The 12,986-nt window shown below is 47.5% G+C and overlaps 1 protein-coding gene and 1 non-coding gene across 3 annotated transcripts in view; both read left to right on the top strand.

Moving 5' to 3' along the window:
- The first annotated feature begins 166 nt into the window (after nucleotides 1-166).
- Nucleotides 167-240, top strand: trnar-ucu (transfer RNA arginine (anticodon UCU)). The gene has a single exon. It is a non-coding gene; the product is annotated as a tRNA-Arg (tRNA).
- Nucleotides 241-2,245: 2,005 nt separating this feature from the next.
- cadm3 (cell adhesion molecule 3) overlaps nucleotides 2,246-12,986 on the top strand; it is a 118,531-nt gene continuing 107,790 nt past the window's right edge. The window contains exons 1-2 of one of the 2 annotated variants that reach the window (XM_069684019.1): nucleotides 2,246-2,526; nucleotides 4,103-4,261. In XM_069684019.1, coding sequence (XP_069540120.1) covers nucleotides 4,171-4,261 — 91 coding nt within the window. In that variant the 5' untranslated portion in view covers nucleotides 2,246-2,526; nucleotides 4,103-4,170. The remainder of the gene's footprint in view (nucleotides 2,527-4,102; nucleotides 4,262-12,986) is intronic. The other variant, XM_069684020.1, reaches the window with a different exon arrangement.

Raw genomic sequence — 12,986 nt, forward strand, 5'->3', positions numbered from 1 at the left:
CTCTATGAAGCATATAGTGATTCCGCGGCAGCAGCACCCCCTACCGGCCGGCTGTGTATTTTCCACAGGGCTGCGGTCCTGATGCTGAGGGAGGATGGTGAGGATGCTGCACAGGGCTGGGAGGGGGGAGTATAAACCCGCTTTTGATCGAAAAAAATGTGTCACAGTCTCTGTGGCGCAATGGAATAGCGCGCTGGACTTCTAATCCAGAGGCTCCGGGTTCGAGTCCCGGCAGAGATGTGGTATAAAGGGATGAGGCTTTTTGGATGAGAGGAGATAGAGTGATGGAGAAAAAAGCAGCGACGTTGTTATATTGCTCTCGCAGCAAGGATATATCTGGCAAGGCTGCTCTGTCTACATATGAAGGATAGATGGATGAATGGCTGGAGAAATAGATAGTGATTCCAGAGATGGGTTTATTTCGCAGAGGCCCTAACATAATGTGCGTGTGGACTGAACTGCTATAGAAATTCCACATTGAGTCGTTTCAGCCCCTCAAAGGTCAGTGCTTTAATATGCAGATTTGAGACGGGCAGAGAGCCTGAAACCTCAGCTCCGGTGTGGCAGCACAGCACGGGCTTCATTACCAGCCTATTACTGTCCAGGCTGCACGCTCAGGCTCTGGGTCTCATCGACGGCCATCACGTAGCAGGCACCGCAGGACGACACAGCGCGGTGCTAGCATCCTCGTGTGAAAGTCAGTGGACACACGCGCGCGCACGCTCCTCGCTCATTCGCTCGCGCACGGTTTCAGCACCTGGGGCTGTCCACTCATTTAAGCCAGAGCTAAAGCTTTTCTAATACAGCGCCAACAACAGAACATTTAAAGCTTTCCCGTCCCCATAACAAGTGTTTAATGACTCCAGATGCTGCTTCTTGTCTCCCATTTGGTCTCGAGACAGAGGGAGAGATAAAGACGCCGCTTTACTTTGAACATAAAGGCCAGAAAATGGTGTCGTCTCAAGATTGTTGTATGCAGATTTTGTAATGAATTATAGACTCTAACTACAATGTGGCTGTGCGAGTGGAGAATAAGGATTGTCATTATGCATTTTTAATTTAGTGAAATCAAAGTGGGGACTTTCAAGGACCCCTGAAGGTGGACTTAAGTTTCTGCTTGAGAAAAACCCACATTAGCCCAATCACGGGAGCCCACAGCAGCTCGGTTTTGTTTACCATGTGGAAAGCAGCTGCTTGCTTAAAGATCTCCCAAACAACCCCGCCACTCTAACCCCTCCCGGCTCCCGTTGTTTGGTTTTTTTCCCTTGAAACTATTATTTTGTGTTTCCCTCAAACCCACCTCCCTCCCTTTATGTCAGTTTGTCACCACCGCCACTGACTGATTGGGCTGTCGTGCGGCTGCCGCCATCCATGTTTAACCCCATCATGTCTCCCCACACACAGACCTAATCCGCCAGTAAAACTAATCCTTAATCCTCTCTGGCAAGTTGAACACCCCCCTCCTCCTCCTCCCTCCTCCTCCCTTCTCCCCTCCCTCCTCCGTCCCTTGGATCCTGGTTCCCAAATGGGTCTGTGCATGAAACGCCAGAACTACAGCGACTCTGTGATAAAGTTTACAAGCATGCAAAACTGAATCCCTAGTGATATAATAATGATGTAGACGTTATGTAAGCGTTATACAAATGTAGAGTTGATAAGGGACAGTGCCACTGTTGAAGGACTAACAGCAGAATTGTATGGAGACTGAAAAAAGTCCCCAAACTCCACAGGACTCATCATCACCATTTTGCAAATGATCAGGCCTGGGGGCGCTAGCAGCGGGCCTATCTGTAAGATAGGGGTAATAACTCCTTAATGTCAATGATAAGAGACATCAGAGGAGAGGCGTGACAATCAACTCTTAGAGGACTTGTGCTCATCTCAGGAGATATGTAGACCCAAACCTCTAGAATAAAAGCAGGACACGAGACCGACTCAATATCAGACCTGTGCATGAAGTGTCATGCGCCACACCAGGAGATAATAAAAGCCCGATAAGGTCAATGTTGATTCACCGTGGGGCATTATGGGAACATTATGGTGATTTCTCGGTATGGTGAGATCACACTTCTGTATCTGCTCAATCTCCTTCATGTTGCTCTCAGCCAGTAGGCCCCTGCTCTGGCCCTGTTATCCCGATGGTACGGGCCAAATCGTATTAAAATCCCCTCCCTCCCTCCCCTCCCTTCCTCTCCTCCCTCCCTTGTCCCCTCCCCTCCCTCTCGTCTTTCAGACAGACTGTTTTTGCTGCAGTGAACGGCAGCCGTGGAGAGCGAGCGAGGGAGAGATACAAACACAGAGTAGGAGAGAGAGAGAGAGAGAGCGAGCGAGCGAGGGGAGAAAAGCAAGAAAAACAAAGAGTCAGGAGAAGGAAGAAGGAGATAAAAAAAAGTCGATAAAAGCAGATTGAAAGAAAGCTCCGGACAAGCGACTGCTGCGCATCAAAGGAGGGACCTTACTGGGGACCTTATTGGACACCAGCGCCTGCAAAACCGGACTCCGGAGGCGGAATATAACGGTGTGTGTGTAAGTGTGTGTGTGTTGTGATCACCGTGCATTGCTTTGCAGTTTGTAGTATTGTCCGGCTGTAGCCTGTAGGGCGGACAGGAGACACCTGTCAGTGCTGACGCTTTTCCGTCTCCAGGAATGTGTCTGTGTGCGCACTGTGGGTAGGTAGGTGGCTGGTTGTGTGTGTGTGCGTGTGTGTGTGTGTGCGTGTGTGTGTGTGTGTAATCCGTTATGCCTGCCCAGAGAGAGAGAGAGAGAGCTGTATAATCCCTGCGTGTTCTATAATTTACTCTGAAAATGCGTTTTGTTATCGGGCTGCCTGCGCTGTACCCGACTCCTCTCCCCTTCTTCTTCTTCTTCTTCTTCTTCTCTCTCGGCTCTTTTGGCTTTATCGCTTTGCAAAAATAAAAGCATCACAACTAGGCATGTGAGTGCAGCAGCCACCTCTCACCAGCCGCTACAAGAGTCTCTAAATCTCATCCCATCAGCGCCAGATCTCTCCTGCAAGTGCGGGAGCAGGTGTTAGAGAGAGAGCTGGCTCCGGAGCTCCTGCGCTCCGTCGCAGCGATCGTCGCCACCACGCACGAGCTCCTATCATTATTATTATTACTGTGATTATTACTATTATCACTCTGCACGTAGCCCACAACAACTTGTGTTAAATCACGCCCAGAGTGTCCGCGTAATTTCCCCATGGATGCACTTGTTCTAGTTTTGTTTTCATTTCTCGCCATCACTCAACAGGAAAGGGCTGGAGCAACAATAAACACAGCCCCCACCCCTCCCCTCCCCTCCTCTCTCAATCCCTTGCATCCCCATCCCATAGCCCCCCCCTACTCCCTCTATCCCCGCCCTGTAACCGCCCGCCCGTCCCGCAGGCAACACTCCGGCTACACCGCTCCTCTCTCAGCGTCCACAATACAAAAAAAAGGGAGCGATTCGCAGATGGACCGAGCGCTCACCTCGGCGCAGGCTATTTTAAGGAATGTGCGTGAGAGAGAGAGAGAGGTGGAGAGAGAGAGGGGAGTGTGTGTGACAAAGAGAAAGAGAGAGAGGACGAGTGCCTAAGCCGTGTCCAGTACTGTGCAAAGCGCACCGAGTATTCTCAGCGGGCGACAGGTGCATCCCTCAACTGCTGCTTTGTTTGCCCCTTTCTTCTTCTTTGTGTTTCTTTCACCACCAATTGGAGGGAAGGTTCCTCTGCGTTATTTCTAATTAGCACCAGTTAGTTGGAGCTGTCCCCGACACTCGTTTTCCTTCACTTCACACGCGCTCAGCTTGTTAGACCGGATGAATAAATCCACAGTAATAAATAAAAAACACTTCCCCTCCTCTTCTCCTCTCATTACCACCCATACACCACCACAACCACCATCCACGTTTTCCTCTATTACCCCCCCCCCCGCCTCTTTCAATCGCCTCTCAGTATGGTATGACACAAGCAGATCGATGAATACCCATGGAGCAACGCGTGAGTAACGGGTGGGCCAAGCGTTTATTCAGCAGCAGCCAACCAATGGCAGGGGACGCAATTAGTGGCCAGTGTTCCTCGCCCTGCTTGTTTTTCTTCATCTCTCCTCTTCTCTCCCTGCAGGTGACACTCCAGAGCTCCTCTGCCCCTCCTGAGGATTCAGCGAGACAGGCGGATCTGTGCGCCCGACCATGGCCTTCCCATCAGCCCCCTCCGCATTATGGAGTGTCAGCTTATTGACAGTACTATTCGCAGCTGCGGTTCACAGCAACATTGTCTATGGTAAGTAAGCACCTCTCTCCCTCTTTATCTCTCCGCTTCCTATTCTTTCTATCTGGCCGGCTCTCCCCGGGCCCCTGACCTCGCCGACCCCCTCTCTCTGTCTCCGGTGGTGCCCCTTATCTGTTGACTTGAGGCTTTTTTGTTGTTTCCTGTATTATGACAAGAGAATCAGAGAGCCGTTAATAAGCACATGGGACACTCCCACCTTCCTGGACCCCAGTGGAATTTCTGCCGTTGTTTTTGAAGAATGTGTGTGACTTGCACGTGGGCACAGGACTCCACACACACACACACGCACATATTAGCACTACAGGTCCTTGCTGGCGTGGCTCACTTGTCTCATGACTTCCCCTCTCTCCCTCCATGACACCTACAATCACTTGCATACGGTACAAAAACAAGCACACACTCCCGCTCCAGCATTCTTTCCTTCATTCTCACCTGCTCAGCATCTGTTTCCTCACATATGCGCAGACCGTATCTGTGTCAGAGGTTCATGCAACCCGGAGATGAGCAGAAATCATGTTGTACTTTCTCAAATAGCAACACGGGAGCATGCACACTTAACACTCACATACTTCAGAGACACATGACACGCATCATGGCAGAAGCTCAACCTGTGATGAGCCGGGCGCCGCTGAAAGTGGATGGTAAGAGAGGATTTGATGAGAGAAGCACTTTGTAATGATATCATCCCCGCTGTGAGCGCCAAGTGAACAGGAATACACTGTTCAATGTGCTTTTTCCAATTACATAACACTCAAGTGACTGGCTGCCGGTAATACAACCTTTAGAGGGCGAACTGTGCCGATGGCGAAACGGTGCATCATGATTGTCGCTCAATCCATAGAAAATTGATTGACACAGGTAGAGTCCTGTTGGCATTTTCTCATTACAGTTTGGATTTAATTGCACTGAGTGTTTGGCGAAGAACCGCAAGACGATCTAGCAGGCAAGAGGGATTCTAATAGACGATCCCTCATTTGCATTTGCAATATATATTCTCAGAGGCCGCCTGCACTCACTTGTGCTCACCCACACAAATTCACGAATCTGAATACATCTTCGAGTGCACGGTCTATGCACAAGCATGGACACACGTGTATGCACACACACGTATGCGAGCGCACGCCCCGCATTTACTCTCCTTCCACTTGGTTTATCTACATCAGCTGTTTTGACTTCCTGTTGAATTATGCATTCTTGTGTTTCTGCGCGTTTGTGGATGAGATGTGGGGAAGTGGTGGACTGTCAGTGGGAGCTCTCAGTGGTCAGCGCAGTAAAAAGCGAGAAACGATCCGGCTGTGCCAAGAAGCAAGGGGTGAGGTCACTGCTAAACAAATGCAAATGCAGGCCCCGTCAAGGCCCAGAAAGCTGCCGAAGATGAGAAATGCGCAAACAATCTCCAGATTGAGGCGCTGATGATGAAATATCAATCTCTCATCAGACCGCTGACCCCGACCGTGTAGCTCGTCATTGAAACGCAGGCGGTGGTTTGTTATTTGGGTCCGAAAACGATTTTGGCTCGCATTCAGACGCACGTCACTTTTGATTAAGGTGTGCCTAGCAGGAGGCCTGACCATGCATGACCAATTCCTGCTTTGGTTTCACCTAAGCGCTGTTTTACATTATCATGTCAGTCAAGGAGAATAATTAAGCCTGGGACGTCTGACAGTGTTCGGGAGATGAGAAAACACGTCAGAGAGTGAAATTGAGAGGAGAAGGGAGGCAGGGGTGGAGTGCCGGCTTTATGGTTTCAGTGTGCACGTTGTAAAGCATCACGCTGGACTCAAGGTCCTTTTTGTGGTTAATTTTAGCTATCAAAGCATTATCACACTCATCATCACTACAGAACTGATAACATCTCTATAGTAACATCAATTAGAATCCCTTTTGTAAAAAACAAATGGTTGGGAGGCTTTAATCAATATCAGAATGCATCAGTTTCCTTCAGTGTATCAGACATTTTGTTTTGTTGGCATTGATTTAAGACAAACTGACAGCTTCTAGACTTTGTCTCTGGCAAACAAGGCAATCAGCTCTCACAGGACCTCACATACAACCAGACGCAACAGAGCCAAATTCAGCTCAGACTAAACTATGTTCACTTTCTATCACTCTTGTGTTCCCTGTTCTATAGTTTCCAGACATTTGAGCAATGTGGCAAACAGCGGCGTTTCAGCCTCAGTGGTAAATGTGAGTAAAGTGCAGAGCTCTGGTCCATCGCTCACATCTGCTCCGATCGTGCTGATTGTTGTTGTTGTGACACAGCGGCAGAGCTGCTAAGTAGAAGATGGAGTAGGGCGGGGCGGGCAGTCGGATGATGCCGTCATAATGGAGATCTCCATGCTAAGAGGTGCTGGAACAGAAGGGTCTACTTAGCATAAATAATTCAATGTTATGTATCGGAGGGGAAAAAACGATTAGCTCAGCAAATCAATGCAGCAGCAGATGAGCCATCAGAGAGCAGAACTGCCCATCACTGCCGTACTCAGAGTCCACAGTGAATTAAAAACATGCAGACTGGTTGTCTCTTTTCATCATTCAAACTAGCAAAGAGAGAAGAAGCTTCCCTCATGAGTTATGAGGTTGATTATCACGTCTTGACGGTTTACATTCCTGTTAAACTCTGGACTCCGACTCTCCCACTCCACTGACACGTCTTCATTTAATGTATGTCAAAGTCAGGGAAAGGACAGCACTATAACTCGCTTTTTTCTGGATTTATCTGTGACCAGGCTCCCTTAGAGCCAGTGAACGAATCGGGGAGACACTAATTGCGCGCCATTTGACATATCCATTTCCACAGCTGGATGTGCAGCCATGCGCTGCGGATGGAAAGTGCCTCTCAGAAGGGCACAGATTAGGCATGCAATTGGCCGGCTGTGCCCTGGTTCTGTACTGCTGACCCAGTTACCTCAGGGCTTCTATGGTGTGTGGAGGGTCCGTCCGCTGGAGCTCTCAGCAGACAGCGTGGAGAATAGCATGCTGCGGCCTCCCATCAGCCACCTGGACCCTAGCTCCACGGCAGCCTGATCCTGGACGCCAGGAGAAGGTTTGAGACGTGCCTAATAGTTTATTTACCTCAACGAGTTGTGCTGGTCGAAGCGAGTGAATGAAGCCGCGATGCTTCTAGCTGAGGTCAATGAAGAATAGGGATTAAAGGACGGGAGCAGTGTGGACCAATCGTTGGTGCGCTAAGATTTACAGGCGGGAGGGCTCGGCGTGTGTTTGTCTCTGCCAGCGGTTCACTTTATCCTGCAACAAAATGGGCTCCTTCCCCACTGGACCGGCTCTTTCTCGTTGGCTAGGCTCCCACTTCCTGTGTGTGCTGCTGTTGTTTACTGTTGACTTCCTGTGTGCCAAGATGGGGGAAACATTTGGCTAATACACAGAACGGCTAGCACACAATGGCAGTAGGCGGTTTGGATGGGAGGCCTCTGCCTGTTAACAAGGCTGACTGATAAGCAGTGACTCATTAGCAAGCTGAGGTACACAGAGCCCGGGGGAATTACCGCCTAGCCACTGTGACATTAATAAGAGGCCTAAGCTATTTTTCCATTTGGCTCTGCTGGTTAAACCAGTGGTTTCCAATCTCGGCCCTGGCTATTTACTGGCTCCACTGCTTTTCCATTTGTTTCAGCCGCTGGTTACCTGGTGTGGTTGGAGTTGGGCAGATCAGTATTTTCAATGTGGGCTGCAGTTAATGGCATCTGCTGCTTCAATAGAAAAGCAGACACCCCTCATTAGTCTGCCGCAGATTCATTCAGAAACATCTGGGGAGGAGCCCAATTAATTCTCCTCATGCTGATCATGCCAATTAATTAGCAATATGTTTGGTTTTTAAAAGAAAAACGACTGACATATTCCAACACATCTCCTAGATTTCAATCAATGAGACTGATGATTCTGACACAGATCCAATTAGAGATCTTAAACACACAGTACAATATGTAGAAGAGCTCCGAGCAACTGTCTCCTCACAGAGTCTCAATCCAAAGCCATATTACTCCCTTTGTCTTGTGTGTTTATTTTTCTCTGATCCTCTAAGTGTTTTGTCGTCCAGATCAGTTTGGTGATTATGAATTGGATCCTGATTGGCTGGCATTAGTTTGCAACAGATTCACATCTGGCAGAAAACCAATTATTTCTCCTGTTCATCATGCCGATTAATTAAGGCGCTGTGGCTGATTGATTAAACTCCCAACAAAGCTCCAACCAGGAGCACTTGAGCCCTGGGGAGGATTTTCATCACACATTATGCACATTGCTGCGTCTTCACGTCGTCTTCATATAGCCCCTCAGACGTGCTGAGACATCACACATGCGTAAGCGCCAGGAAGAGGAACTCACAGCTCAACAAGGCACAAGTGTTGATAAGTAACTAAATTAAGCTGAATTAAAATGCAGCAGTGCGCCAGTATCATCGGATCTAAAAGGAATCCGGAGCACCCAAACAAGACTCCATTAGACCTCATCAATCTGAGGCGGATCTCATCCACCCAGGCTCCACTCAGGCTGCGTGAGATTACATCAGAACAGATCAATCTCGCCTGCTAGCATCATAATAACAGCAAATGCCATTTGGAAATTGAAAGGGAGAAGTGCTCTTGAGATTTCAGCAAAGCGGTAAAACACTCCGCTTCCTCTCAGGTGCTCTTAAAAGACACATCACTCCGGGTCGGGAAAAAAAAATGAGGGGTCCAGCTTCTGCGGAGCTGTCAGCTTTAAATCATCGCTTCACAGAGACACGGCGGATTAAACAAACCTAACAACAATAACAACGTCAGGCTCGGAATAAATTAATTCACTTCCTTTTCGAGCAACAAGAGCCCTTATTATTGTGCTCCACACTCAGCTGGCTTTCCTTTGATCAGGTCCCTCACTCTCACCCCCCCAAACCTTCCACCCCTGCTTCTCTCACTACCTGCCGGAATTCTCTGATGGGTGTTTTAATTGATTGCTGCGGGGGGTTGGAAATCACCCATCCTGTCATTGACGCATGGATGGTCAAACCAAGGCTTCCTGGAAAGGTGTATTGGTTTGTGGGAGCCCTTCACTGCTCACTGCGCTGTGCGTGAAACTCCAAGTACGACGGGGTGCCGGAAGACGCGAGCGTGCGGCTGTAAAAACGCAGCCTTTCTATTGATTGAGTCTGAGTGCTGAGGGTTTCCCCCTGAGCGCAGGGGCTCCACCAATGAAAGAGCAGAGGTTGCTCTTGTTTATTGCCTCTTTTTGATGATGCCATCAGTTGGGCTGGTGGTGGGGAGTGTGTCTGTGGGGGGAGATCTCAGCGCTGATACCACAACCATAAAGCCATTTTAATTCACCTCTGTGCAGTCTGGGGAATTCTCCCTGGTGTGGTTTCTGCTGAGAAAATCACCGCCCATTCACTGGATGGTCAGTCTTATTGAGGCTCTTAACACACTACTGTCACATTAAAACCAGTGCTGGAAAAGAACTGTGAGGCCGTTCCCCAGGTTGCTGCTACAAACTCTAATTGATAGAGTTCTTATGTGTGTGTTTGCATTGAGTCCTTTATTATTGATCATACAAGTGTTTTTCATGCATATTGGAGCCAAAATGTTTACTAGTGTGAGTGAGTGTGAGCCAGAGCAAGCTTTATGTCACATGGTTGGACTGAATACAAAGTCCTGCTCAGAGGGCTGCCTCCCCGCCTGTATGTCACAGCCTCTGTGCAGCATAACTGTAGCAACTCTGGAAACCTGCCATCAACCTAGCTTTAAAGGAAATGTTCAAGCTTTTTATATACAGTATATACGAAGCATCACAAATAGACAAATATTAGCTTTATTAAACATTTTCGAGTGATGCAGTCATGTCGTTATCAGTAAAGTAAACAGATATTTTCTGCAGCAGGAAACCATTATACCTTTATGGCTGCGTCCATCATTGCTTCCACGGACACAGGGGACACTCAAGGCTGCACAGAGACGATTTTTCAACTCATTTGCGATTCTTTCTTATAAAAGAGACAAACTATAGGAGGAGCTAAAGAATTATTATATATATAATTTATTATTATTTACAGTTTTCTGCATAAGAATGTCAACTGAAGAGCCACAAATGCAAATTTTCAATAGCTTGCTTGACAATTCCAAATGTATCGATGGAGGACTCCAAACGGGGAAAGAAAGCTGGATGAAAACGTGTCATATCATGAAAGTGGGGGTATTACGCTCATTTCAAGCTTCATATTTCACTCTGTGATACCTGTGGAGTAGCTTAGCATAATTAACAGTTCCTCATTTTTCTCACTCTGGTGCTCTGTGCAGGCCCTCATACAGCCTGAAACGACTCAGTCAGCTCTGCCCCTTTAAGAAACCCCGCCCATACGAGCCTGCTTTCTTCCGATTGGCCAGCTCTCCGAAGCCTGCTTTGTGACGTCACAAAGTGCAGCGTGTAGAAAAAACAGTGTGAAACCTGGCGTTCACAGCAGCCTGAGCTGAGAAGCCTGGGGATTTCTCCAACATACTTTTACAGACAGATATGAGACTTCACCCACGTTTAGTCTGGACATCCAACATTGTAACATTATATATATGTGTTAAAATGTGACACAGCATAATACCCCCTCTTTGAAAATATATGTGAATACAATTAACATCTTGCTAGTTGTACTCTAAAGTCAAATCTACCAATAAGTTGTGAATTTTTAAATGCAAAATGTCTAAGAAAATGTTCATTCTTCAAAAAACTTGCTGTTTCAGAAGAAGAAGATATAGTTTATTAATCCCTGAGGGGAAATTCAGGAAATGACACAGCACCTCTCCAGCTACCAGCCCCACTTCTACGCCTGGTCTGTCCCGGGACTTGAACCAGCCACCCTCCGGTTTCCTACAGTCACTACAGACTGAGCTACCGTCCAGCCCAAGCTTACTGCAAGCATTTAACTTGCTGCCTCTCTAACATAAATGTAATTGGAAGTTTGATGGATATAATGTGTGAGAAACTCAGAATTGACTACAGTCTGAAGCGAGTCTGGCATTTCTACTTTACCATCTGATCCGATGTTAAAGTGCATCAGCAGCCAGACTGACAGAGACCTCGAGGCTGTGTCCTTTTTTGGCACATGGAGCAAAGTTTTTGATAGTTTCAGTCAGAGCGATTAAACCGAGCGTTGGCTGCAGCCAAAAATCTGAGACAGAGTCATTCTGAACGTGTATTATTGTACACAAGCAGTTTGGAATATTGCTTCCGATACATCCCATCCTTTTTATTGTTTCAGTCGCGTGTTTACTGTGTACTGAGATATGGTCTTTGCATTCAAACTATCGGATGCTTTTGTACCACAGCCACTGCTCTGTGCAGTTCATTTACGCTTCCACTGCACTGCTGCGCTCCTTATGTCTCACAATGACACTTTACTGAGCTGCTTGAATGCTCATAGCTCTCATATTCATCTGCTATTAAAGTGCACTCTGTATTATTTGAACGTCCTCTGCGTTAGAACAGTACCTGGCATTTAGTGTATGTGTTTTCATCACCATTTATAGCTGCATTGTAATTGGATGGAATATTTCACGAGGCCTATGCAAAGCGGGCAAACGGTTTGGGAGGTTGCATTGTCAACCAGAGCAAGCATGACGGGTGTAGGATCATTAGATTTGATGCTGTATACAGCCTGGATTTACTTTTCATTGAAGTGGAAAAGGTCGTCTTTTATGATTCTTTCCTGGAAGGCAACAAAAATGATGACGTGTGGCTTTTCGCTGCAGTTTGCAACTCTACTGTAAATGCTGTGGAAGAGGAAAACGAGCGAGGGCTGGTGGGGATGGAGTGAGATACTGTCGGTGTCTCAGGGAGGAGCCGAGCGGATGGCAAACTTTGGAGTGAGTTTAAACTTCTCTGCACTGTTTGCAAGAATCCAAAGTGTGCGTGCTCCTGGCTGAGGTTTGATCACTCTGCATGTGGTTAAAACCTGATAACGTTCAGATTCTATTGTGCGTTTATTCGCTGAATTGGCATGTTTTTTTTTCACATCCACCTCAGGCATTGCATTTTAATGAAAGGTGTAAATGAGGTCAGGCTGCTAAATGTTTAAACCGAAAGTGGAGTAAATAGTCTGTTATCTTTCCTGCGCTGTACCTTTGCATCACATTATATTTTCCCTGTGCTTTTGTGCGCACGTTGAGTGGAGTGATTGTGACCTACAGTAGGTATCGCTTCTCTTTTCATGAGATTTGCTGCTTCCACTTATTTTTCTTGAAAGGAGGAATAGAAATCATTACTGTTAAGGAATCCGGAACATTTGATTCTGTTGATGAGCCTCGAAATGAGCATGTCGGCTTTATTCTGTTATCCTTGAGTTTTTCAAATGTTTTCCAGGGACAATTGGCGCAGGGATTACGCTGCCTTCCCTCAAACATTAAATAAGGTCAGCCGATCAATCGAGCAGTCAATCACCGTGATGCAAGTGGATGCAAACTCGCACTCTGCCCAGTGGACAGATGCAGCCTTGGCTTTTATTCCTGACACTGATCCGGGTATGATGAGCACATGATGAGTGGATGTTGCTTTTGACGACGAGGCCATCGCCGCGTTGCATAACCGGGAGCTACCGCGCCGGTGGAAGACAAAGGCACCAAATAGGCATCTCTAATCTCCCTGCTGAATGAATCCGAAACAAAGAGAGGAGGAACGCAGACATAGAGGCTTGGACACACATAGGATAAGCTGATTACCAAGAAAGGAGGGAGGGCGA

The sequence above is a fragment of the Semicossyphus pulcher genome, unplaced genomic scaffold (genome assembly GCF_022749685.1).
Source record: "Semicossyphus pulcher isolate SPU_LCO1_2020_fin unplaced genomic scaffold, fSemPul1.0.p SCAF_7, whole genome shotgun sequence".
Taxonomy (NCBI): domain Eukaryota; kingdom Metazoa; phylum Chordata; class Actinopteri; order Labriformes; family Labridae; genus Semicossyphus; species Semicossyphus pulcher.